This window comes from Peromyscus eremicus, chromosome 23, assembly GCF_949786415.1.
Source record: "Peromyscus eremicus chromosome 23, PerEre_H2_v1, whole genome shotgun sequence".
NCBI lineage: Eukaryota > Metazoa > Chordata > Mammalia > Rodentia > Cricetidae > Peromyscus > Peromyscus eremicus.
The window spans coordinates 34,168,470-34,196,180 of NC_081438.1; the positions used below are offsets into that span (position 1 = coordinate 34,168,470).

At 45.6% G+C, this 27,711-nt stretch overlaps 1 protein-coding gene across 3 annotated transcripts; it reads right to left on the minus strand.

Annotated features, from left to right (window-relative positions):
• Window positions 1-27,693, minus strand: Usp42 (ubiquitin specific peptidase 42). 3 transcript variants are annotated; one of them, XM_059249527.1, is made up of 18 exons: window positions 27,566-27,693; window positions 18,658-18,904; window positions 17,247-17,447; window positions 14,355-14,465; window positions 13,513-13,615; window positions 12,696-12,763; window positions 12,044-12,114; window positions 11,052-11,134; window positions 10,345-10,456; window positions 9,826-9,966; window positions 9,558-9,658; window positions 7,935-8,088; window positions 6,742-7,473; window positions 6,544-6,638; window positions 4,230-5,693; window positions 3,070-3,371; window positions 1,600-1,651; window positions 1-1,022 (listed from the first exon to the last, which is right to left on the minus strand). In XM_059249527.1, the coding sequence occupies exons 2-17, from the start codon at window positions 18,893-18,895 to the stop codon at window positions 1,644-1,646; spliced, it is 3,984 nt and encodes a 1,327-aa protein (XP_059105510.1). In that variant the 5' UTR covers window positions 18,896-18,904; window positions 27,566-27,693; the 3' UTR covers window positions 1-1,022; window positions 1,600-1,643. The 3 variants fall into 3 exon arrangements, with proteins under 3 accessions (XP_059105510.1, XP_059105508.1, XP_059105509.1); XM_059249525.1 differs by lacking the exons at window positions 1-1,022; window positions 1,600-1,651 and having other exon boundaries at window positions 1,698-3,371; XM_059249526.1 differs by lacking the exons at window positions 1-1,022; window positions 1,600-1,651; window positions 27,566-27,693 and adding an exon at window positions 23,062-23,185 and having other exon boundaries at window positions 1,698-3,371.
• Between the last annotated feature and the right edge of the window lie 18 nt (window positions 27,694-27,711).

A 27,711-nucleotide genomic window follows, 5' to 3' on the forward strand; every position in this document is an offset into this window, starting at 1 on the left:
TTGTTGAATTTGCTGCCATTTATATACTATATAAATTTTACATGCCGTATATACAGTGGGGCAAGTGCTTTTTTAATCTTAAAAAAACAAAGATCAACTTTAGACATCTCTGAACAACACAAACTGTATAAACCATACAGATTATTCAGATACACACTGTATTAAATACAGTCTTTTCCCCACTCCCGTCTCCTGATGCAGGACCAGTGAATTATAAGTGTATCACAGTTTGATAGCATATCCATATTAAAAATAAAATCACAGTATGATTTTTGTCTGTAACTAGAAACTTGAAGGGATCAAGCTGACGACTCAGACTCCAATATCATATTGTCGAGACGAGACACAGTATAAAAAGTGTTAGGTAATAAAAACATACTGTAGGCTTTACAAATAATGTCTGGATTATACATTCATAATGCAAATACTCATCATAACTGGTAAATTGATTGGAATAGTTCCACAAAGTTCAAAAACAGAACTTGTCTATAAAATACATCTTCAAATCTTGAATACAACTAAAATGTGAAGCAAATTAGTTTCTAGTATCAGACATTGCAGAGGAAGCCTCGAAGGTCTAGTTGAGAGCTTGGGTCTTTAAATTAAATAGACGCACTGTGGGTTTGTCCTTTTGAAGTCCATGGTTCCCAGCTGGCTGTGCACCAGATGTCTAGCTTGGAGGAACATTACATGAAATACAAGTAGTCAACCTGAGTCTGTAGTTAAGCAGCATCTGAGATGGTCTATTCCAGGGCATTATTTTCAGTGTGGTTTTTATGTACACGGTAATTTACAATGTTCAGCAGTGTACAAAGTATCCGTTTGGAATAAGGGCAATTAAGAAAAGGTAAAAACCAAAAAAAAAAAAAAAAAAAAAAAAAAAAAAACCTTAAAAAAAAAGTTGTCCATGGTAAAGTCTGTACAGTATTTACTAAAGAAGCACCACGCAGTTTGGACAAAGTTATTTTCTATGTTTATAATTTAAGCTGGGTTGGGGATGGCTTCTGTTGAAAATGTTGAATCTGAAAGAAAAGAGGTGCAAGCATTAGCTGAAGGGAGGCTGGATGATTCCCCCAGGGCTTTGAAAAGTTCCTAAAGTGAGTTCCTTCCTGAACTGTAGCTGGGAAGCCAGGGAGGCGCCATCTGCTGGGCCCCACAGCTGCTAATCGCCTCAGATTCACTTTCACTGGGCAGAGAAGCTTACAGTCTTTGTCTTGATGACAAAGCCTGTTAATTAGCTGCAAACTGAGCTTCTGTAGCAGCTCATTTTAAAGCCCTCTTTGCAGACTGGACTGACAGACATTGTCCTTTTTGCTTCACCAAGTGTGGGCTATGAGTTCCTGTCTCTCAGGGCCATACAATAAAACACCAGCAATTAGGACCCCCGATATGGCCCCGACCCGTGTGGCTCCTCTCTGCTCTCAGATACTTAACCCCACTTCTCAGCACAACTTCCATGTCTGGACACGCTAGCTAGTGGCTGAGTGTATGCTGGAGACACAGACCCCCAGGACCCCAGTCTTTTCTTCAGAATAAACCCAACTATATCCACTCAGCACTTCTACAAACGACCAAAACAGAGACAGGAGAATTGCTTACCGTAATTTTTTTTTTTTTTTTTTTTTTGTTATGAGGCCAAGGCTTTAATCACCTGGAAGGTAAAGTGAGGAAACAATTTAATGTGTGTATAGCTGAGGACTGACTACAATCAGTTCCTGCAGTTTGATGTCAGCTGCTGAAAAATCACTCCTACAGGATGAGCAAGCAGACACTGGCTGGCAGTGCTTCAAAGAACACCAACAGAGGATGCTCTAGAGCCACGCCCGAGGACCAGGTCTCTGCCCCAGCATACTGCTGTACATTCTTATGTGACAGACAGATTTCAGCCCAAAGAAATGAGCTCAGAGTCCTACAGAGAGCTGTAGGAAGAACTGAAGTTTGTAAGGAAGGGTCAGTGGTCACAGCAGAGGTGTGGGTGCAGAGGCATTAGCTGCAAACCAGCCACCAGTTTGGGGTAGCCTGATGCAGTGTACGAGTGGACTGCCAAAGAGCAAAAGGTTCCACTCGGTCACTAACACGTCTCTGTAGCAACACACGTGCCTTTTATTCGTGACCATAATCTTTGGGTGTCTGGGGCAGAATGGACAAGCTTTTTATATCAAGGACCAGATGATGAAAACCTTTTCAATGGGACAGGCCATGTCTTACCTCTACTGAGTGGCACCAAAACAGTACAACACAAAACACGAGCTTCAGCCAAAGTCTACTGATTTCACACAGTGTTTCACTTGAACAAATACTACTAAGTACTTTCAAGTGTTAGAGCCGTTCTGAATTGCAGGTTAGGCTGTAGCCCCAGGGCTACAGTTTGCCAGCCTCTGCTCTGGCCCAACTGACATTCATATCCTGTACATTTTTTACAAGCCAAATGCTCCCATTTAGAGGAAAAGCTCACTAGAAACAGGGTAGGAAGAGAAAGGGGCAGCCAAGCACACTGGCACTGGTCTGTAATCTTAGCACTAGGAGGGTGAGGGAGGATTTGAGTTCCGGACTAGCCTGGAACCATCATTTAGGGAGAGGAGATCCAGTAAAAACACCTCAGAAACCAGCAGCCTGGAGGATGCCAGAGCCCCACATTGTAGATACATCTCTAGAGACCAAAATACTGAGTTATGGCTTAGGAAATGGGGTATGCTAGGGCCTTTAGGGATTCAGAAGTTAACACAATATACACACACACAGATGTACATGTGAGTGCACACAAATATACACACAGGCACAGAATACTTTAAAAGCCAAAGTTCTGTGTGACACACATAGGCGCTCTGAGTTCCAGGGGGTCTGAGCACATAGGTTATGCCCGGCCCAGCTCCATGCAACTCAGGCCTTCAACAGAGGTCACACCCAGCCGGAGGTCAAACCACACCTCTGCTCATCGGGAGGGTCTTGTTTGGGGGCATCTTGAGTCCACTCTCACACCCTTCTGTGCCCCTTACATTTCTGTGTTCAGGACCTTTCCCAAAACATGTTAACTCAAAGAGCTGTGTCCTTCATTCCCCATCTTCTTACCCTGGCCATACTCTGACAGATGACATCTGTCAGGCCGGCTTTCCATCCTTAAATGCTTGGTTTTCTCCCGGAGAGAGCCACTGTCTTCCAGAGGCAGGCCATCAGCCAGCAGAAAGGTGCCCTCCGTTCTCCGGAAATGGCCGACAGCCTCATAGCTTGAGGACTTCGGTAAATGCATCTCAACATCTTTCATAAAGTCCTCTGACTTCCTCGAATGTCTTTTCTTTTTCTTCTTTTTCTTCCGGTGTCTATGGAGGTCAGTGTCAGAGCATGCTCCCGAAAAGTCGGATTCTTGCTGGTGCCTACAGAAGAAGCAGCCAGAGTTCAGCACCAAGGAACACTGCAGTCCTGGTTCTCCATCCCCTGGGACAGTGGCTATGCATCTGTGGGCAAATTTCTCCTGCCAACATGTTTCCTTTCACGGAAACAAGTTTTAAGCCCAAGGTCTTCAACTACACCACCATGGTCCACAGCACTGGTTTGCCTTAGCCAGGCTTGGCACATTCTGCCACATGTCCAGGACAGGATAGAAGGCAGCCGTGACCTGCTGCCTGTTTACAGATAGCTATGGCAATCTTCCCCAGTTTTAATGTTAAGTGATGTCAGCTAAAAGATACAGGAATTGCATTCATGCTCACAATTCAGACATCAATTAAGACTGTCACCAACAGTTAAGCTCCTAAGTGATACAAAACCAATCAGGTGTGGTGACAGCCTGTAAATGCCAGCACTGGGGATACTAAGGCAGGGGATCTAAGTTGGAGGCCAGCTTGGGCCTCAAAAAGATACAAAAACATTTACGACTTCAAAATGAGAAATGGTGGCCTACAAAGGAGACAAAAGCCAAAGAAAGAAATGGGTGTGTCCTAAACTCACTCCAAGTGGGCAAGCAGGCAGAGGAGAAAATACAACAAATACACAAATATGATGATGTATGTCAGGCCAGAGAGAGTTGTTAGGGACCAACAATTTAAAAGCTGTGTGAAACTTTAGAGATGGGTAAAATAATCAAACCTCAGCAAACTCCAGTGATTAAAAAAAAAAACAAACTGGTGGAGCAAGACCCAACCCTCTGGCTTGGTATCATCAGGGCAGAGCTGGCCAGGCAAGTGCTGTGGCCACTCCAAGCTCGGCCACTGGATCCCCTCTCCAGGTCTCACCTGCCGTCTCGATCCCGATGTTTATCTTTGGACTTCTTTTTCTTTTTAGATTTTTTGTGCTTCTTCACCCTTGGCTCTTCCAAAGTGTCCTTCTCTAGACTTTTGTGGGCTTTTTTGTCTAGGCGGCCATCAACATTTTCTAGAGTCTCATACCTCCGTTTCCTCGACTTGACACTTTCGTGTTCATGAAAGCGCTCAGGGAGGCTGTGGCTGCTTTCCTGCACGTCCAGAACAGCCTTCTCCTGGGGATGCCTCTCGAGGGGCAGGGCAAGGCCAGGGGCTTCTCGTGGGTTGTGGAAGTGGGGCCGTTCCTTCCCCCGGGGTTGCGGCTCCCAGCCCTTACGGCCCCAGTAGCCGTCTTTGTGTGGGCGCCCAGGCTGGGCAGTGCGTTCATGTTCACGACCACGCAGAGGCCGCCACTCTCGGGCCGTGTACGGGGTGTACCTGTCATGGTAATACCTGCATTTGTCCCACCGCATCTTGTCTGGGTAGAATCTCTCCCTGACCCAGGCATGCTCGTTTTCCAAATGGTGGTACCGGCTCCAGTCCTGCTCTGGGCCATTCCTAACCCGTGAGTGATGGTGGCTGTATCTGCTCAGGGAGCGGCGCTCAGGGCTGGCTCTGTCACCATGGCCCAGGTGCTGGCCCCCATTGCAGTATGTATTAGCAGGGTGGCGCTCCTGCTTGGGCCGCTCTCGGCTGTAGCAGCGCCGCTTCTTATGGTGGTGGTCCTCTGTCCGGGCCCTGCCATCCCTCACATGCTCCCCACTAGAAGAACGCTCTCTCCGGCTTCGATAATGTCCTCGATCCACTTTCCGGAGGCTGCTCATCTTTTCCTTAGCTGGGGAAGGCTCTTGAACTTTGGGTCCCACCTTGCTTCCATCACCTCTGTCCCCAGTCACCTGCTCGGCAGCCCCTTCACAAGAGCTGGTGGTCCTGTCAGGCTGAGGGGGCACTGTGTCTGCAGAGAACCCTGAGCTTCTGGAAGAGTCTTCCGCTTCCTCAGATCCCTCTGTGCTGAGGTAAAGGAAGAGTTTCTGCTCACACCCATCACCTGGGAGTACTGAGGGAGCCGGGCTCAGCCTCTCCACTGCTTCAGCCACGCTGGAGTCCTGCGGGTTCTCAGCTATCTCCCCTTTCACTGCTTGGGTTGGCTGGCTCGGGCTGGTAGTCAAGTCATCAGGGTCACACAATTCGGGCGGTGGGGCATCCCCCAAGGTAGTACCGGTGGTGTTACAAAGAGCAGTGCTGGAGGGCGGAGCCTCCACAGGGTTAGCTGAAACAACAATCGAGGAGTCTTCTTTGGTACAGTTGATGGTAGGTTCCAGGGGTGACATGGTCGTAGGGGTCTTTATGCTCCCATTGGTGACGGCCTCCAGTGTCTCAAAGGGACCAGTCTCATCACTGATGGGCTCCAGCTGTGAAACAGGGTCCTTCGGGGGGCTTTCCCTTGTTGTAGTCCAACTACAGCCCCATCAAAACAAAGAAACAAAAGCGATGGTTAGACTGACGGCCACACGGGACTTCCGGACAGACAGCTCTACTCAACAGCCTGTACTTTAAGCCTATCTGATGAAATGCAGTCTGAAGCTCATCATTCCTGGAAACCAAGTTTTTCTTTTCCCTCATTAAGTATGAAAGAAATGTGCATCAGGACTACTTCCTATTTTCACAACTCTGCAGTTCTAGACACTTCATACTTTCAGCTAAGTATCTAACTCATCTGAAGAGCTACATGTAGCCAGGAATGGTGACTACACGTATTTGTAAGCCCAGCATTTGGGAAACAGGGCAAGAATTTGAAGGCAGCCTGATCTACACAGTAAGTTCCAGGCCAGCCTGGACTACACAGTGAGGCCCTGTCTCAAGATCTAGGGCTAAGGGTGTAGTGCAGTTGGTAGTGCTCACCAGCATGCACAAACCCTGTGTAGAGCAGGTGTGATGGCGCAACCTGACAACCCAGCACTCAGGAGGAGGCGGCGGCAGGAGGATTGAGAATTCATGGCCATTTTCAGCTATACAGGGGACTGGAGGTCAGTCTCAACAACGTGAGTCCCTGTCTCAAAAACAAAACCAGTGTTTCCAGGAATACCACACCTGCAAGAGGGCGTGCAGGAGGAAACGTCAGCTGAACCCGTCAAGGGAACGTGACTGCTGGTTTCCTAGGCTGGTATTTTACTCTAAGAGGTAAGCTAACAAGACCCACAGACCATCATACCAGCCTTTCCACTATGTGATGTGCTCAGGCACACTGTGTGCTCAGGCACACTGTGTGCTCAACTCACACTGGCACACTCACTGACGTGACTCCTACCTCTCTTCACCCAATGGGCCCTTTGCCTGGTTAGTAAGCTTGAAGGTCTCGAGGATTCTGTCTTCAGGAACAGACTGTAAAGGAGCAGGGGTCACCTACAAGGAAACAAAGTACTTCAGCTCCAGTGGCCAGCTCCATGCCTAATGAAATCCAGCTAAGTGAGCTATGAGAGTTGAGACCTCCCTCCCTGCTGCTTACCTTTCCAGGAAGACCATTAAGTTTGGAAAAGAGGTTTTCTGTGTGTAGATCGGGCTGGACCTGGCAGCTGGTACTGTCAAAGGCCAGGCCGTTTTCTCTCAGGTCGCTGTCTGGGCTGTTAGCACCATTTAACGTGACAGATTCTTGCAGCTCCTGAGGCGAAGCCTCACTGTTCTCATCTTCAGCTTCCGGCCCGTCACAGGAAGTGCTGCTGGCCGTCATAGCTACACCATTCTCCTTGGCCAGGCCCTTTGACTCCTCATCAGACTCTTCTGAGGACTCAGCCCCGTAGGGGACCAGCACGCTGGAGCTCACCTTAGCCTTGCCGTTCACCATGGGCTTAGAACAGGATTCACTAGGGGAAACTGATTTTGCTACTTTATTAGAGACTGATGTCACGGGTGCGTTCGAGGTAGACTGTATTGCAGAGGAGTTAGTGACGGTGGAGGAAGGTGCCGCCTTGCTAGGGGCCTCCAGAGAAGGGCCATGGAGGTTGTTATTCAGCTGTGCCTGACCCTGGCGAACAGGCAACTTGTTGTGAATACTGATGGTAATTTTTTGCTTCTTGGGGTGCTCTGGAATAACTGAGGGCCTGCTGACAGACCAGCTTTGCACAGAAGTCGAAGCATTAACAGGACTGGCCCTGCTGACGCTGGTGTTTCTGTTAGGGCTTGACATGGAACTACTTGGCGTGTCTTTCACTGGTGTGGTGCCATTCAAGTGTGGTGCATTCTATAAGGAGGAACCGAACAGTTGGGTCAGGACTCTAGACACAGAGTACACAATGGTTAGGGCCCTTCTCATTTTGGTTTTGGTAACTGACAAGCTTGACCTATGCAGAAATACCTACCACTCTGTTATCTGTTTACAAGCAAACTCTTTCCACACTGCCACACTCCTAAGATGACCCACAGACATGAACAAAGTGTCCCTGAAAGAGTTTTACTTCCCTGAGTCCAGCTTTAATTAAGAGCCCAAATACCTAGCCCACAAGAAGTGTGGGAGTGCACATAAGAGGGGCCTTCCACACACTCCCTAAGCAGCCACTGGATCATTACTCCCTCATCCTGGAGCCTTTTATGTAATAAAGGGCTACAGTGACCTCAGGCAGGAAATTCAGCAGATGAGGCAACTCCTGCAGTGATACCAGGTTAGGGATTCAAGCAGAAATGCATTCCCAACTGAAGCGTTACCTTCATGACATGGGAAGGCAGCTGGGGTCCAATAAACCCTGGTGCTGCCTGCTTGTTGTTGACGACCCGCTGACTGATTCCTGGGCGGGGAGAGGACTGGCCAGGACTATGGGTAGGATGAGTGGGTTCCCCTCCATTTTTCACATCATGTGACCTGAGGACAAAGAATGAAATAGCTTATATGAGGAAGGACATCTCCCTAGAAAATTTATTTACAAATCCAACAGTACTTAGCCTGTCAGACAGAAATGGGAAATGGAGCTTCCATGTCTCATGGACAGAGCTACACATACCATCTCCATTAGGCTGTCAGTGCTGGGTGCTGAGGCAGGACACAATGAACTGATTCAATGAGCGCCCCCGCCCCTACAAGTTACATTACATGGCCCTGGCTATCTTGGAACTGGGTATGTAGGCTAGGCTAACCTCAAACATACAGAGATCCACGGGCCTCTGCCTCTTGGGATTAAAGGTATACCACCACACCCAGCACCAACTGGGTCAAGAAATGTTGGTTTCAGTTTGGAAATTTTGTTATCGTTAGTTTTTGTCTTTTTGCTATTGTTTTGGAGACATGGTCTCATTCTAAAGCTCTGGATGGCTTGGAACTCACTAGTTTTGGCTGGCCTCTAACTTGGGGCAATTCTCCTGCCTGAGTCTGAGTACTGGGATTACGAGCATGAGCCTCCATGCCCGGCTCTTAATTATGTTTTAAACTGTATTATTTTGATAGTTCTGCTCTCTAAAAAACTATTTTTCTGTTTATGTTTTCAATTATAAATATACACCATCATAGAAAATCTACAATATCAACTGTCAATGACTCTACATCTCCCCTTCTGATTCAGAGTGTCTCCCAGGCGTTTTGCCCATACCGTTCTTTTCAGTACCAGCATTTAATATTTCAAACTGTTTCCCCTCCATATACATTCAGCACTTTCCCAGAGCATAGAAAAAATAAAAAAGGCTTTATGAAAATCACTCTCAGCAGAAAGATCAAGAAATCAAGGTCATTCTGCATTATACAGTAAAGTCCTGATCTCCTCCAACAAATTACTCTTAACACTGGTATAGTACCTCAACCTGTGGATATGATCATTCTGACCTGGTTGAGTATCTGGGGATAGTCTTAATTTTCAGCTACTTGGGATACTTTGTGGGGCTGAGAATGTGGCTGATAGAAGGCCTGGCTGGCATGTTTGAGACCCTGGGTTCTACCCCAAGTACCTTACAAAGAAAGGAGACAACTTGGAGCATGTATCAGATTTCTCCAAAAATAGAACTGGTGAGTTAAGAGCTTGCAGCCACAGCAGACAGAGTGGGCCCGAGTGCTGGCAGTGTCTGACTAGAGGCCTGTGTTCACGCTGGGGAGGTACTGGCTGAGAGAGAGCACAAGGGCACACAGCCCCCTTCCATGGCCTCCTCGGGGCTGCTGTTCCCTCCTTCTACGCTTGTCAGTGAGCAGGAAGCTACAGCAAACTTACACTCGGAAAGACCTCATGCTCAGGCACATGGCAATTAATCTTTAACTTGCCGTTTTTAAAAAGCAGCTCAAAATTATGTTGATGAGGGAAGAGAAACTGACACAACAGCAAAGCTGACAACTTGTGTTCCAGTCAATACCTGATATAGAAGAGCACATAAGCTTGCTGGTTAAGCACCGATCTAATATCACTGGTGGACACGATGGAATCATTCATCTGATACCAGAGGCCATTGCTAGCCTGTCAAAGAAACCACAGAGAGGCTGGATTGAGTCTGATGTCAAGGACCACAGTCAAAAACCACCTAAGAAAAATAGACCATCACACCTCACTGTAAAAGTCCCACTGTTGACCCCAGGAATCCAGTGCTGTCCCACAGCAGACTTACTAGCCACCCAGCAGCTTACCTTTATGTAGCAAAAGTAGTGGCCAGCATGACAGTTAAAACCAGTGTGTACCAGCACAGCATACAAAACATAAATAATTGGTTCCCCATTGGGCTGAGACATATAGGGCCGAATATCAAGGTACTCAGGATATTTCACATCCTAAAAATAAATGGGAAGAGTTAGGGCCATCATCTCTGAAGACACAGGTGGCCCATGTTTTCAGCTACAGGCATACACCTAAGGATGGTGTTTGAGGAAGGGACTTGCAGGACCAACAACCCTTGACCCCAGAAAGCCAATGCATGGAATAGAAAAGAGCTGAGGTAATCCCATTGTTTTTATTTGCCATAAATAAGGAAGGATCCACACTGTGAATCTTCAACAAAATGTAACAGGGACAACTCTAGATGTCACTCATGACTTATTTTAAGTGACTCAAGCATGTGTTATATCTTAGCCACTTTTATCATTAATTGAGAAGAAAAGGGGAAAATTCAATGTACAGTGATGAAAAAAAATCACAAATCATGTATATACCTTAGCAATTTTTCCACCAGTGAAGTTGGCAAAGCGCTTCAGTGAAATGGTGAGAACATTAGAGGACCTATGGATGGTGAATCTCTTTGAAGCTGGAACCATTTTTTTGCACCTTGAAACACATAGGAAGGAAAGGTTGGGATGCTTAGTATAGATACTTCAGTGTTTCAGTTTTTATTTTCCTAAAATACTCTAATATTTAAAACAAAGAAACTAAATAAAAACAACAACAAAACATCTCAGTCAAAACAGTAAAATTAGAAATTCCAGGAGGGCGGGGGGTGTGGGTCGCCTAGTATGGACAAGGCCCCGGGTTCAATCCTCCATAACACCCACATACACAGAGTAGTAATAATAATTAATAATGGAGGGAACTGCCTGACAACATAAAAGATACGTAATCTGATTGTTCAGGAAGATTAAAATTCAAAAGCCAGGCTGGGCCACATAAAAGACTCTGCCTTTAAAAAGACAATTCCAAACACTCAATAACTGATAACTTGGGTTAGGATACAGCTCCATGGTAGGGAACTTGCCTAGCACATGTGAGACTCTGGATTCCACACCCAGTACCCCAAGCAAAAAGGACAGAGAAAAAGAAAATCACCTAAAAAGCACTTAAAATTGAGTCAATGTCTAACTTGAAATAATCCTAGGAAAGCAAAGCCCTCTCCCCAAAGAGGGAGGAAACTGTCACCCTGGCATACTTGCTGCATTTGTAGGAGTTTTCTCCATCCAGTTGTTCCGGCTTCACAAACTGCTCTAATGCCTTGGTAACACTCTGAGCAGCCTAGGAAAGGGCATAAACATCATGTCACTATGCACACTGCCAGGGGTTGAGATGGATAGACAAATGCACACACATATACTCCTACCCTTTGGGTAGAAAAGCAACAGGAAATGTTTATGTAATTTTATGTTACTGTTCATGATGTATCTACTTTTATACATCTACACAAGAAATTATGCCCTACCCCCCACTTTAAAGACAAGCAGATTAAACAGAACAAAAGTAGATTGCAGTTTGACTTCCACTAGCATAAAAATAAAACCAACAAGAACCAGGCATGTAAACTATGGAATATCTTTACTAGACCCACTATAAAATTGCCTAGAGAACAATACTTCCAAGCAGAATCAAATGAAAACAGCAGACAGGCTAAGGCATAATCATAAACCTATCTTCATAAACAGAAAGCAATTTTGGGCTTGAGAGATGGTTCAAAGGTTAAGAGTGCTTGCTGCTCTTCCAAAGACCCAGAGTTCAGTTCCCAGCACCCACAGGCTGCTCGCATCATCTATAACTCCAGCTCCAGGGATCCAATGCCCCCTTCTAGCCTCTGCAGGAACCCACACACACACAACACACACTCACAGATACACAGACACTGAAGTTTCTAAATCTTTTTTAAAAAGCAAGCAAGCTATTGTGGAGCAGTATAGATCACACCACTCAAGAATGATTCTGAGAAACAGGTTTTGCATTTCTATACAATATTTCTCCTTTGTTTAAATAAGCACAGAACTGCATCTGTAATCAGAAAAACAAAGGTTCCAAACAACAAAAAACAAGAGTGTGAAAAGTTCAATGAGCTAAAATTTCTAAGAACAACCACCATCTATGTTTGAATGATATGAACATTCATAAAAAGTCCAAGGCTACGAAAGGATGTTAACTACCGTTAACTGCTAGACTCACCTTAATCTCCAACGTTATGTCCAGATATGGATCAAAGGTATCTGAAACACCCTTGCAATTTAAACATTTAACTGAAATGAAAGAAAATATGAACAGTAAGTTCTTGCCTTACCAACTACTGAAAGGACAGAATACATTTCAAAATAAAGAATGTAAAGGTACAACTTTTATTACAGTGAGCGAAAAGCCTGTAAGTAAATCCTACACACTGTGGATAGAAGTGCCATAAACTTAGCCCCTATAAGCCACTGGCTGAAATATAAAGTTCTATAACCTCTAGATATCTTATGATCCAGAAATCAGAAGACTTTACTCTGCACAAGCGTTTGCACACATGAAGGTATCTGATTATGAATGCTCTATAGTGCACGGATACTAATACCATCAAAACAGAAACCCATTTATTCCCCAACAGGAAATGAGATTGAATTCTGACTTCAACTGGAAGCTTTCTAGCAGTAAGAGAAATATGAAGAGCTTATGCACAGTATGCTTCCAGTTTGTGTGTGCATAAGCACGTACCGGAAGAATATACTAGAAGCAGAGGTCTGGGCAGACCTGAAATCTACTTTTCATTATTATTCCACTCCTACTGTTTGCATTTTAAAACCCTAAGTGTGTATGTTAAGATGAACCTTCAAACAAAGTTTACCTCGAGATCTTAGGTAGCCTCCAAATATCTGGCAGACCAGGGTGGTAGCTTGGGTGTGTCTGTCTAATCTGAAAAACATCCAGATAGTGACATGAGAGGAGAGCTCAGCAAGTACTGTGGCAGGATTCTAAAAGCATCTGTTTATAAAGAACAAGAATTCAGAGGAGAATCACAAACAATGACGTCAGAATGTGTGGCAGCTGGAGATTAGCCCACTGGGAGGACTTAGTAAGAGGAGGGAAGGACCTGTTAGGACGGAACTTGAGGCAGAGAACTGAGAAGATGCTCTCTGCAGAGCTGTGCTGCTTTCCTTGCTGAGGCCTGGCAAGGGGAGCTGAAGGCAGAGCACCTTCCTCTGCTCAGCATAATGGTCACTCAGACCCATCCTTGAGACTTGAGATAATGAGAGCACAGAGGGACATGTACAGGTATCTGCAACCACAAAGGTGGGTTGTGACCTTTCATTCTAGTCTTCCTGGATCTGCATCTGGGTTCTAAAAAGCTACAGAACTGATACCCGAAGAGGGCGTGGGGGGGGGGGGCGATTTCTGAGTCTGGAGATGAACAAGGAAAGCATCAGGCATGACTAAAGAGGAAAAGCAGCTAGATTCAGACCTGGAAACTAAACAGCAGCAAGACTGTTGCCCAGCATGTAGGATCAACAAATCCGAATGGGTACAGTAAGTCCATTTCCTTACAGTTCAGTCATTTTAAAAGACTGCAGATCAGGGGAAGGTACAGCAGACAGATCTTGTGCCTTCGAGGAGACAGGCTGAGAGCACGGCCTGACGAAGCAGCGCTGACTCTGCTCACTTACTTGTTGCTGCCATTTAAACAGGCTTTCTGCATGGCATCAACTGTGTACTGAAGAAATTCATGGGCGTCTTCTTGGTTTCCAAAACGGAAGTGTCTAGCTATACCTATAAGATTTGAAGAAAGACAAGGCCTTATTATTAGATACCCTGTGCCATGGTGACACCCTTAAAAGCTACACCTTGAACAATTGCCTGGAAAAATCCCTGAATGACTTGTTTTTTGAGGCTGAGTCTTATGGATCTCAGGTGGGCCTTAAACTCCCCATATAATTGAAGATGACCTTGAACTACTGATCCTCCTGACTTCAGTTTCTAAGTATTAGGATCATAAGTATTTGCATCACCACACCCAGATCACCTCTTATTTTCAACAGCTTTTTAGGCAAAGGGATAACCATATACCTAATTACCCAGCTAGAACCTTGAATGAGTTTTGTATTCATTTTTATTACAACTTGGCTAATTAAAATGATAAAAAGATATAGCACAAAAAGCACATTGATAAAAGCTAGGAGTGATGGCACATGCCTATGCTTTAGTACTTGGGATATGGAAATCAGGAGTTCAGAGCCATCCTTGGCTACACAGCAAGTTCAAGGCTAGGCTGGGACCCTGTCTCAAAAAGCATGAAGTGTGTAAGAAAACTGCATACAAGCTCTGAACAGTGTTGTACACCTGCATCCTCAGCATTTGGGAGGATGATACAGGAGGAGTGCCATCAGTTTGGGGCTAGCCTGGGCTACAGCATGAGCCTTTATCTAAAAATACAAAAAGGAGGCAATGTGGATGATAACAAATAACTAGACATGGAATACTGACATGAGCTACTGCAGTTGAAACTTACGCCGCATTTCATTGATGACGAACATAGGCTTGATAACGTCCCCAGGGTTGCTGAGTGCCTGGGTAATGTGTGTTTGCATTATGCACATCATACAAAATCCTTCTGTGTGGCCTGCAAGATAACAAGAACCCAAATGGGCAAAATGTGACAATATGCAACAGGAAGATAGACCAGAACTGAGGGGCAGATGCCCAGGATGCAGCAACAGTGCCAGCTCCCATGTGCATGCCCTGAGCTTGCTGCTGTCATTAGTTTTCATTTCATTACTCTAGGAAGCCTGAGTGATAGGTCTACACTGACTGTTTTAAGGACAAGAGAAGAAATGTGCCCAAAGTCAGATCTCTATTAAGCAGCAGAAGTGCAAGACAAAGGTTCTGGCTGTTTAGTGGAAGAAGGCTACTCTCTAAGCACAAAAATGTGAACAACTACCACAGCAGAAACCTGTGCAGCACAGTGGCAGATGCTTAGCGTGTGTGAGGCCGAGTTCAATCTCCAGCACATCACAGAAATTAACTAAAAAGGGATTTAAAGTAGGAAATGTCTAGAGGAAAACAGTAAAAATATCTCTGACCTCAGACTAGGTAAAGGATTTTACATCATATTTATTGTGTTTGTATGTGTTTGGACACACATGCCAGCGTGTGGAGGGCAGAGGACCATTTGTGGGAGTTGGTTCTTTCCTTCCACAACATGAGTCTCAGGTATTAAATTCAGGCTGTCAGGCCTGGTGGCAAGCAACCTGACCCTGAGTCATCCTGCCAGCTCAAGACTTCTTAACAGAACATTTTAGATATAACTGATAAAAAATAAAAAGTAATGCACACAAATTCGGACAATGAAAAATAAACTTTCCAAAATACACTGAGATGAAAAGACACCTGTCAGTGAAAACATTTACAAGTCTCAATCTAACATTTCCAAAATATTAAAAACAAACAAACAAACAAAAAAAAAAACCCTCAAAATTCAACAACTGTAAAACTAGCTCGTTTACAGACAGGCAGGATTTAAAAGGGTGACGGGGAGCCGAAGACGTAAGCTCATGACAGACTGCTTGTCTAGCATGCCTGAAGCCCTATGCTCCAACCCCAGCACTCCATAAACAGGACATGGTGGTGCACACCTGGGATCTCAGCACTCAGGAGGAGGCAGGAGGGTCACAAGTTCAAGGACATCCTCTACTAGCAGTACAGCCTGTGTGGGCCTGCCTGGGCTAGGAGAGCCTGTCTCAAGAAAAAAAAAAAAAAAAAAAGATTTGAATAGGTATTTCATTTCAGAAAATTAAGTATCCAGAGTTCGATTCCCCAGAAGATGTTTAACATCATTACTAATTAGGGAAGTACAAACAAAAGTCCCAACAATCAGAAGAGACTACTAAATGTCCCTGATGGTGAATGTCCCTGATAGTGAAGACTGGGGCTGAGGGTACAGCTAAGTGATAAAGCATTTGCCTAGCAAGCATGAGACCCTAGGTTCAAGCCCCAATACCAAAAATAAATAAATAAATAAATAAATAAATAAATAAATAAATAAATAAATAAAAAATAAAAGCCCTGTTCACACCATGTTAGAAAATGTATGGTGCAAACAGAACCTTCATCCCTGCTGGTCAGGACTTAAATATCACAATCCCTTTGGAAACAGTTCTGTACTGTTTAAAAGTTATGTGCCCAACATAGGATGAAGCCATTTCATTCTTACTCAAGAAATATAAAATACTTATTTTATAAAGACTGGCAAATATTTGCACCAGCTTAAATTTTTGTTGTTGTTGTTTATTTATTGGAGACAGGGTCCCAGGTAGGCCAGACTGGCTGGAACTCACTTTGTAGTAGAGGATGACCTTGAACTCCTGATCCTCCTTCCTCCACCTCCCAAGTGTGGAGCAGTGTAATTCGGGATGGCTCAAAACAGGTTAATAGCCAACCAAATAGTGGTATGCTTATTTATGGAATACTATTCAGCAATAAAAACAAACCACTGATACATGCAACCAACAGAATAACGTTGAATTAATTATGCCAAGTCAGGCAAAATAAAATACATACTTTATAACTCCATATATGCAACATCCTAGAAAAAAACCCACACTCATCTGCTGTGAAAGGGCGTATCAGGAGTTGCCCAGGGTAGAGGAAGGGAGCAGGTGCAGCAGCAGGGAAGTGGGCAGAGCAGAGGAGCCCTAGGAAACCTTAGGATAGGATGAAGGCAACTGTGGTCACAATCTCACAATTAACCTGTGAATCTGAAGTGTGTGATTTACTGTATATCAATCACACCTCAGAAAATCTGTGGAGAGGGATGGGGACAGTAGTCAAAACCTCTGAACTAAATGATTTCATTTCAAATTTCACTAGTCAACTCTGAGCTGGGCTTCTACTGAGTTAAAAGAAATCTAAAACCAAGAATGCCAGCTCACACCTCTAACCCCAGCACTTGGAAGGCTGAGGAGGATGTCTGCCTTGATTTTAAGGCTGGCAGAGCTATACAGTGAGACACCCCAACCCCTCAAAAACTAGGGGGGTTTGAAATGTCAACTGCTGACAAAATAAGCTTCTTTTAAAATATTTTACAGATCAAATTAGGTGTGAAATGCTCCTTATGCAACCCAAACACCAACCCTGAGTACCCCCCATCCCACCTTCATCCCGGTTTCTAAATCAGCAAACCAACTTCCCAGTAATCATATAACTTGGTTTCTTGGTTTGTTTTGTTGTTGTTGTTACAGGCTGAGGATTAAACCAATGCCCTGGTGCATGCTAAGTGAACACACTACCACTGAGCAAAATACCATGCCCATTTAGTATTCACTAAATACTTCATGTTCAAGACAGCATCGAGGAAGCAAACCACAGCACTGAAAACATGCATACAAAAGTACACAGCACTCACATGTCTTGGAGTGTTCATGGGATAACATGTAATTGGCGAGGGGTGGTGTGTAGGTCAGACACTGCAATGCGGCATTGGCAAAACAGGTATTGCCCAAATTCTGGAGCCCAGCGCCAACTCGATGAGTTTGCTGCCACTTAAGACAAATCTTTTCAGATGGAAATAGAACCTTTTGAGGAGGAGCAATGCCATCACCTAGGACTTAAAAAAAAGAGAGAACAAAAAATTAAAAACAAAGCTTTGCACATTTCACACGCAAAACACACAGCAATGCCTGGATCTGATCAAGCTCCTCTACCTCATTCCCAGCCTGCCACAAACACCGAGCAGACAGCCACACTGAAGTCCAGAGTCTGAGCTGAGATCAACTCCTCTCATCGGGCTTCTTCAATCATTTTCAAACACAAGGGATGGATACAAATGAAAGGATCTTAGAGATACAAATTCACTTAATGTGTAGATTTCATTTAAACTAATTAAAAACTATACTGACTGGATTTATTTGTATTTATGTGTGTCTGTTCCCACATGTGGGCACATACAAGCACTGGTTCCCATGAAGGCCACAAGAGGGTGTAAGACCCCCCTGGACTTGAAGTCACAAATAGTGACTCACTTAACAGTGGTGCTAGGAAGTGAACTAGGGTCCTCTGCAAGAAGGACCAGCACATTGAACTGCTGAACCATCTCTCCAGTCCCAGACATTCTTTATTTTTGTGAAAGAATTCTCTAAGATGTACATACTAAAATGCTTATAGACAATGTGGCATATTAGACTTGTCTAAAATACCAGGGAAAGACAAGGTGTGTGTGCCTACTAAGTACAACTCCCTAGGCACATGTGCTTGCTTATATACACATACACACACACACACACACACACACACACACACACACACACACACAGGAGAAGGGGTCAGTGGGTGGAGGTACAGCTAAGTGGCCATGTCAAAGTTGACTGATGGCTATGTGAGCGTTCATTAGAATTCTATCTATTTTCTCATACTTTTTCATAAAAAGGGTCTGGGAATGTAGCTCAGTTAATAGAATGCTTCCCTAGAAGGCACAGAAAGTCCTGCATTTGACCCCCAGCCCTGCCTGCCATCCCAGCATTCGGGGGTAGAGATGAGAGAATCAGGAAGACAAGAGAATCAAGGCCAGCTTTGGCCACATAATGAGTTTGAGGCCAAGATAAAGTTTATCCTTCAATAAATTGGGAATTTTAAAAAAAATCCATACCCTGATAACTAAAACTCAGTCTACCCTCCTATTTGTGACACATGTTAGTAGTGGGTGTGGGTGGATGAAGAATGAGTGCTCATTAGAAGAAAATGAAACAGTGGTAGACTTGAAAAGCACTGCCCTCCGAAGCATGTGCACAGGAGTTCAGGCAGCAATTCCGCAGTCATACCTTGGTCCTTTGGTGGTGATGGTTTTGATTTATCGGGTACAGATGAATTAGAATAAACTACAGCACCAGGCACTGGCCCTAATGAAAGTGTATGATTTGAAACATCACTTATTGAAGACACGGCACCCCAGCTGGCAGAGCCTGTGTCCATGTCTTCAGGTGAGACCGCCTCAGAACTGCCAGGCTGGTTCTGACAGGATGATGGGTCTGAAGGTTCAGTTTTGTCAACTATGGTCATTTTTCAACCCTGCAAAAGACAAAAAGAATGTTTGTCAAAGGGTGAGAAGAGCAGTCTACTTCGCCAGCCTGGAAATTTCTGTCTAGCCACTTAACACTATCTTCAAACAAATCACCCAAACATAAAACATTAGTGGGGGTAGAGCTGTAGCTCAGCTGGTAAAGGTCCATGAAGCCTGGGTTCCATCTCCCATATTTCATAAACTAAACTGGCATAGTGGTTCATGCCGGTAATCCCAGCATTGGAGAGGTGCAGGCAGGGGATCAAGAGTTCAATAAAAGACCCTGTCTCAAAAGCAGCAGCACCACCACCAAAAAAACGTGTATCCTATACCATATCTCCAAAATCATCTTTCAGTTTATCATTAGGCACCTCAATTCACAATTATATATATATATATAAAACTAAGAACATTTTTTTCATCTCTACTGCTTTAAGCTAGGAACATTCTACACTTTTAATATACTTGACTACATTTTCAATTCATATACCATTTCTCAGGGCAAAATCTTAATTACATAAAGAGAATATGTAGCTTTGATTTTTTTTCCCCCGGGACAGAGTGTCTCCATATAGTTTTGGTGCCTGTCCTGGATCTCACTCTGTAGACCAGGCTGGCCTCAAACTCACAGAGATCCACCTGGCTCTGCCTCCTGAGTGCTGGGATTAAAGGTTTGTGCCACCACTGCCCGGCCTAGCTTTGATTTTTAACTCAAAGTCTAAAATACCATTGTATGAAATTTGAAGTTTTGAAAAATTATAGCTACAAAAAAGTCTTATCAATTGAATGCATTTTCCTGAAGTCTACGTATATGGATTTATAACTTTTAAAATGAAACCTGTGATTTTACTAACATCAAACTTTGAACACAAATGTGTGTATTGAATTCTCTATGAATCTTATTTTCAAATCTACTAATTGAGCTTTTTCTATGTGTTGGGCATCATATTAATTGCTGAATATATATTAACTTGCTAAATTTTCATGATGAACCTTCAATCAGTCAAAATCTGCAAGGTTTACAGAATGAAGCAATAATAGCAACTCAAACTAGTCAGTGGCTGGGACAGAGAGCCAAGGCCAAGAAACTCGGCTGGGCTGTTGGTTGTCTAACCACTGTACCACCTAGTCAACACAGTGCTTTTAAGAATGGTCCAGGCAGCCAAATCTACATGTCACACCCTGAAGAAAACCTTTTAGGAGTGTTCCACTGACCTCCCTATGGTTCTTCCCAGTATCTGATCTTGGCACACTTTGGTCTCTGGAACGTTCCCACCATAGGGTCCATTTTTAGTCCCCGTTCTCACTGAGCTCCTGCAAGCTATTATCTTCCCGCTTTCTACTTTCTGGCCAGTTAACACTTTCAATCCTCAGGTTTAGAATTCACTCACTTCTCTAGGATGCTTTCCCTGACAATTCCTTTCATCTCAAGACTGTATTAGAAACCCATCCTAGAGTGTTTCCTTGACAACACTTTTCACCCCAAGACTGGGTCAGAAACCCATCCTAAAAACTGCCCTCTGCTGATATCTACAGTAGCATGCAGTAAAAACTTACTCCACCCTACCTGGCATGGGGAAAGCTTTCCAAACATGTGTTCAACAAATGAATGGAATCATGAAAACAGGAAGGAACTAGTGTTTGCTTTGAGCACTGGCTTGTGCTGAGTGATTTTACAAGGCATCACATTTAGTCCTTTAAAAACTCTGAACTAAGGAAGCACCTCTAAAATCTGGCCTTTAGATATTCACTACTGTAAAGTACGAACAGTAATAAAATCCTCACGTACTTGCCACTTCAGTGAACAGTGTCACCATGTGCTTGCTGTTCACAATATAAGGTTGTTTCTTAAAAGCTTCAACCTTCTTGTTTACAATTTTTAATTAAAGGGAAGTACAATGAGAGGACAGTTATGTAAAAATAGAAAGTCAATTATATCTGATTTGAATATTTAATCAAATAAAGATAAATGACCTTCATTCACAAGAAAAATTGAACCTATTATCCAAGTAAAGTTTACACTTTTCTCATCCTACAGGCAAAAGAAATAAGAAGTGTATTGATGAAAGAAAGAAAAACAAGAAACAGGAGGGGAGTTAGTTAAAGGAAGAAAGCCAAAATTGAGCAATAAGGAAAGGTTAATCTACCCTTAGTTAAAATAACATTAATGACAGTAAAACCCGATTTTCCTGAGATAAGCAACCTTTCCAGACAATGATTAACAACCAACCAAATAAAACATCACTATTCTAGGAAAGGTGGGGTAGCAGGCTTAAAAGAAAATATTAAGGGAAACATAATTCTAGTCATCAATAAGTATGTTATTGTTTGATTCTGGCAAGACTAACCAAATCCATTCATCATTCTTCATTTAGATATTCAGCCAATGAAATCTTACCCTAAAACTATCAGGTATCAAACTAAACTCCACCTCTTAATAGAGATAACCTTTCTTAAAACCCAACTATACTGTGTAAGACAGGATTCATGTGGCTCCTGTTCTTTATTCTTACTAAAGCTTCTCAAGGTTAGTGTTCAAAATAGGACTGTGAAAGTAACTACTTAATGAAAGTTGAGCATTTCCCCTAACACCCTCTCATGACATACAAAGTTACAAGAGACCATTTAAAAAGACTCCAGCAACCTGAACAGGGACCAAAGTTGGATAAATGAACAGGACTAAGAACTTTTACTTGCTTATGTCTCTTTTATGGGGAATAAATGCTAGGCTATGTTAATCTTTTTCATTTTAAAAAACAATTATCACTAAACACTGTGTCACTCCACATACACACACAAAAAACTTATACAGGACTTCTTCATAAACAATGTATTATATTGTTTACAAGTTCTTGTAACATTTCCATTTTAAGAAACTTTAAAAAGATGCCATTTGAATTTTAATTATATTTAGGTAAACGGAATGATTAGTCTTAAACCTCTGCAAACCAAATACTTACTGTAGTCTTGATTCAATGATTACAGAAAAGAAAGTGAAACTGTCCCTAAGTAAAAACAAGTGTAACTGATTATTCACAGACCTATGCACCTGAATGAGTGACACGTTAAAAGCAAATGTTTAAAATGCACCCTTTGAAGAAAACGTTATCCTCCATAGACAGCTATAAGAACCTGCATCGGGTTGTTACTTTGTAAAAGGGGCGTTAACTAGTTTCTCAACACTTTTTGTTACTTGAGTGTATTTACTTGAAAGAACCACAAACAAGCAAGCCCTAAGGCCTTCAAATATAAAAGAGCTATTCAACAAAAGTAATCTCAACTGTATTCATTCTAGGGAGGTTAAAGTCCTGGATTGTAAAACTTTGGTCCTGTCAAATTTTCATTTCAAACATCTGAACCCGATCCCTCCCACCCGCCTTTCCCCCCAGGTAAGTCGGTTCTTCCTGCCCCAAAGATAAAGAACGTGAGGGAGGGAGGCACACTTGCTTTTTTTGGAGGGGAATGAGCTACGGGGCTCCTCCCCCCAACACCCCCAGCCGCCCGCCTCTCCTTCGGGTGCCTGCTCCGGCGTGGGCAACTCGGGCGTTCTGCGGAGAAGCCGAGTGGACCGCGCCCGGGTGGCAAAGTTTGTCTGGGGTGGGGGCGGGGTGGGGGCGGGGAGGCCAGCCCCGAGCTCCGAGGGGCCGGAGGTGGCTCCTGAGGCCGGAGGTGGCAGTCACGCGGGGGGCGGCGGGCGGGCCCCGGACGCCGGCTACACCGTCCCGGCGTGCACACGCCCACCCCGGCAGCTCCAAACGCGCCTGGCGGCCCGGGAGCAGCCGGCTGCAGCGCGGCCCGGCCCGCTGGCCGAGGGGGCGGGCTGGGGCCCGTGGGGGTGGGAGCGCGGTGGCCATGGCAACCACGGGGGTCCGGCCCTCCCCGTGCAGCCCCAGCGCTGCCTGCGCTGCGAGCCCTCCCGCCCGCGGTGGCCGCCGCCTCCTGCTCCGCGGGCCTGACTCGGCCGGGCGGCAGCAGCGCCGGTCCCGCAGCCGTGGGGTCCCCGGGCCGCCCGGTGCCTGGAGAGGGGGCGGCGGGCGAGGGGCCGCGCCAGTACCGGCGGGCCGCGGCCGGCTGAGGGTGGCGGGGCGACTGAGGCCGCGAAGGCAGGACACGCGGCCGGGCCCCACGCCAGCCTGCAGCGGGCGGGAAGGAGGCGGGAGCTTACCTGACCCGGCTCGGCACTCGCTCCATCCCCCTCGGCCGCCGCCGCCGCCGCCGCCGCACACAGCCCAGCCGCCCGGCGGGGGACAATGACGTGCCTCCATCCGGGCACCGCCGCCGCCGCCTCCGGGTCAGCGCCGCACCCGCAGCTCGCCGGCCGGGCCGCCAGGGGGCGCGCCAGGGCCGCGCCCGCACGCGCCGCCGCCACGGCCTCCGCCGCCCAGGGGCCGTCGCTCAAGAGGCGCGGCGCGCAGCTAACGGGCCCGGCAAGCGCGGGAGGGGCCGTCGCCCAAGGGCGGCGGGGCGCGGGCTGGCCTCGCGCGTCAGCTAAGCGCCGGGCGCCGCCGCAGAGAACGCACTGATTGGTCCGACGCGCTGATTGGCGGGGCGCACTGATTGGCTGGGCGTCCGGCAGCAGGGCGGGGAGGGGCCGCTTCCGTCCAGAGTTCCCCGAGCTGCCCCAGCTGGGGCCCTCAAGCAAGGGTACACCTGAGCTTCCCGTCCGCGGAGACCGGTGCCTCCCCTGCGCTTGGCCTTACGGATGGCGACGGGGACCCTGGGATCCGCGATCTCTGGCTTTTAGGCCCACGGGCCATCACCGCGACGGAGCCCGGCTGCGCAAAGGGACAGCTCTTGCACCCCGTCGACATTGCACTTCAAGCCTTAGCGCTGCAGCGTTTGGGGCAACTGGGTGGGCTCTTGCGCCCCAGGGCTACTTATTGTCATTTCCTGGATCTCGAGGCTGGACAAGAGTAGTACATCCTTGCATCCTGTCCTCTGCAGCTCCTGCCTGTGGTGTCCATTTAGGACGCAGCCCTGAAGCGTACTCACTGCTGACCGGAGTTTTTCACCCCTTACACTCTCTACTGACCCAGGGAGCTGCGGTCCTGACCACCCCCTTGTCTCCTCTCTCACTAAGCCTGGTCTAACGGGCTCCCCTGGCACTCCAATCTGGTTTCACTTTACTATTGTAGACAGTTTTGTTTTGTTTTAAAACAGAGATCAAAGCATATAATTTCCCCTCTTTCAGAGCCTTCCTTGGGCCAGAGAAGAAGCTAAACTTCTCAGTTTGGGCATTAAAAGTCCCATGGTTCCCAGTACAGGTGAGTCTGAGGCAGGAGGATCACAAGTTTGAAGGCAGCCTGTGCTACATAGTGATATCCAGTCTTAAAACAATAATTTCCGTGTTCCAGCCACAGCCCGCTCTGCTAACCCCACCCTAACTCTAGCCCTTCTGATTACTATATTTGTAGATAGGAAGCCTATATCTACTCATTCTACCAGTTTTATTACTGTCCCTGTAGGTTGGCTATAAAATTTCTGTTGTGAGCCAGGCGGTGGTGGCACACACCTTTAATCCCAGCACTCAGGAGGCAAAGGCAGGCGGATCTCAGTGAGTTCGAGGCCAGCCTGGTCTACAGCGTGAGATCCAGGACAGGCTCCAAAGCTACACAGAGAAACCCTGTTTGGAAGAGAAAAAAAAAAAAAAAGAATTGTTGTGTATTTGGAGCAAAAAAGCTGAAGTACTTTGAGGAAATAAAAAGGGGGAAAGGGAATCCCAGTTGCTCAGATTTCAGCTCTCCTGTCAAGATTAACACCACAACATTCTTCTTTACAAAGAATGGTATTGAAATTTCACCATTGTAGCCGGGCGGTGGTGGCGCATGCCTTTAATCCCAGCACTCGGGAGGCAGAGCCAGGCGGATCTCTGTGAGTTCGAGGCCAGCCTGGACTACCAAATGAGTCCCAGGAAAGGCACAAAGCTACACAGAGAAACCTTGTCTCGGAAAAAAAAAAAAAAAAAGAAATTTCACCATTGTAGACCTTTTTAACATTAAGAGATTTGCAAAAGGTGAGTTTGCTCATGTCTGTAATCCTGGAACTCTGGGGCTGAGTCAAAAGGATTGCCATGAGTTGAAGCCAGCCTAGACTACATACAGATTGAGATCCTGCCTCAAATTAATATATAATATGTATGTAATAATATAATAAATATATTTAAATATATATGTATATATGTATTTTTAAAAAAAAAAAAAACTAAGTGTGATGGTGCATCTGTAATCCAGTTCGGCCAAGGCTACATAGTGAGACCCTGTCTCAAAGAAAACAACAGATTTGATGGAATAGAACTGACATCAGTGGGCTCAGTACTTTGCCTTTTCCAAGGATCTTTCAGGGGACTAAATCCAAATACTACAGAACTGAGGAACTAAATTGTTGCTCTTCAACCTAGCTTTTTGGTGTTTCAAAATGCTTCCCTCTGAAGTCACAGAAGTGCACGCTCTCTTTCTTCCCCTCCCTCCTTCCCTCCCTCCCTCTTCTTTCTGTTGGGGTTTATTAGGAAAGGGGTAGTTTGGTATTTGTTTTTAGAGGCAGGGTCTCATTCTATAAACTGAGCTTAAACTCAACAGTTTCCACCTCAATCTGCAAGTGCTGGGCTTAAGAATTTAATTGAGGGAAGAGCAAGAGAGACTTGCCTCTAATTTCATTTTACACAAAGTTTGATGTCCCTTCATTCTGATCACCTTAGCAATTTGAGTAGGAAAACTTTTTCATGTATGTGTGACGTGTGTGTGTGTGTGTGTGTGTGTGTGTGTGTGTGTGTGTGTGTGTAGACCAGAGGTCAACATCAGGTGTTTTTTTTCAACTGCTCCCATATTTGTGTAGTATGTATGTATGCACCCATATGTATGTGGAGTACTTGCAGGTACATGCACATTTGGAGCCAATTGTTGACTGTGGAATTCTTCCCTTTTTTTTTTTTTTTTGAGTCTCTCACTGAACCAAGAGCTTGGCTAGATGGCATCCATCAAGCCCCTGAGAGCCACATGTCCTGTGTCATCTGTGTTGTGCCCTCTCCCCACTCCCTGGCACTGTGAGGACACTCCAGCAGCTGCAGAAGACACTGCCACTGTGGCTGAAACACTGTTCCAGCTGTGACCACTTCAGGTTGCCTGCACTGGCCTTGGAAAGCAGCACTCCTAAAGCAAGACAGAACTGAGTGAATTCTACAAGTTCCTACTGCCATCTCACCCAGCTAAGAGAATCGCTTCCATGTAATTCTTGCCATATGCATCACTCCTGGCTATATGAATAGGTCTTTTTTGAGAAAGGGTATCATGTAGTCCTGACTGGCCCCAAACTTGCTATGTAGCTGACCCTGAACCAACCTCGGGAGAACTGAGATTACTAGGCTGCACCATCATGCCTGGCATCAGTGTGTGTGTGTGTGTGTGTGTGTGCGCGCATGCCAGAAAACTTTAGACATCACTAGTCAGATGCCATTGACATTTTTTGAGACAGTGACTTTCACTGGCCAGGAACATGCCATGAAGGCTAGACTGGCAGGCCAGAAAGGCACAGAGACCTGCCGGATTTCACCACCCCAGACCTAGGAAAACAAGCCCGCCTTAGCACACCTGGCAGGTTCACATGAGTTCGGACCATCTATCTCAGGTCTTTATGCTTGGAAGACCTTTACTGAAGGCTCCATGGCATTCCAGTGAAACAGCTCAGCAGGAGGAGTGCTTGCTGCCAAGCCTCAGCCCCTGAGTTCGATTCCTGGGACCAACATAGTGGGAGGAGAGAAGTAATTTCATGTTTCCTGTGGTCTCCACTGTAAGCATGCCACGTGTGGAAGCCCCTAACACTCAATAAAGGACCTATCTCCCACACCCACTGTTGGATTTGTTGGGACAGGGTCTCACTTTGTGGCCCAGGCTAGCCAAGAACTCAAAGAAACCCTCCTACCCAGCCCCATGAGTGCTGGACTTACAAGCAGGAAGTGCTAGATGTTACTTACACTTTGTATCTTAGGATGTTTGACATCACCCAAAGCTTGCAGATTTGGGGAGACTCCCCCTCTTACAGTAGGGGGAGTCCATGTTGAAAAACAGTGTATACCAGGAGGACATCTTTCATTCACAAAGTAAACCAGCTGAGGCTCCAGTCACAAAAACCTCCTTATTTATGAAGCTCAAGCTCAAATGTGTACTTTGCTTCCACTATATAAGGAAAAACAAGTAATAGGCAACCACTTCTTCCCTAAAATCCCACCAAAATCATTACAGTTTGCCAATGCCAACATGCCTGACTTTTCCTGGGTTACTTTTCATCAAAAATGCCAATAAAGATTCTTCCTCAGGCTCTCCCTTAATTCCACTTCTGTTATTGTTGTTGACAGTCCAGACTAGTCCTGGAGTACCCTTTGGTTCCCAGGATTAATTCAAGCCTGGGCACCCTGAGGATTGGGATTACAGGTCCACACCACACACTGCTTTTTGTCCTCATTCTGACACTTGATCCAGCCTGGGATCTGCCTGGCATGGCTTAAGCCCCTCTCAGGTGGAGCTGCTGTCCTTCCAGAGCCCTGTCAGATTGGCCCCTGGGGCTGTAATGGCTTTTGTCGTCCCACCTCTGACACCAGCATCCTTAATATTCTGCAGGTGTCTGGGAAGGGGGCAGTGGAGGTATAGGACAGCAGGTAAACCAGGTGTCTAACTTACCTCAAGAATTAGAGGAAGTAAAGCAGGAGACTGGGGAGATCCAGCTGGTTGGAGGCGGGCTATAGATTTGACCCTGAGGTCTTGGGGGTCTGCTGGTGTTGGACCTAAGAGCTGACCTCACCAACGAGTCTCCTAGAAGCAAAGTT

Bases quoted from the DNA above. Each gene is read 5' to 3' on its own strand.
- Usp42 (XM_059249525.1), bottom strand. From the start codon at position 18,895: ATGACCATAGTTGACAAAACTGAACCTTCAGACCCATCATCCTGTCAG. The intron at 13,616-14,354 runs GTAAGTTTCAAC...CAAATCTTATAG, and splicing joins CGTCATCAATGAAATGCGGC to GTATAGCTAGACACTTCCGT. The intron at 5,694-6,543 runs GTAGGAGTCACG...ATGGGGCTGTAG, and splicing joins GGCCCATTGGGTGAAGAGAG to TTGGACTACAACAAGGGAAA.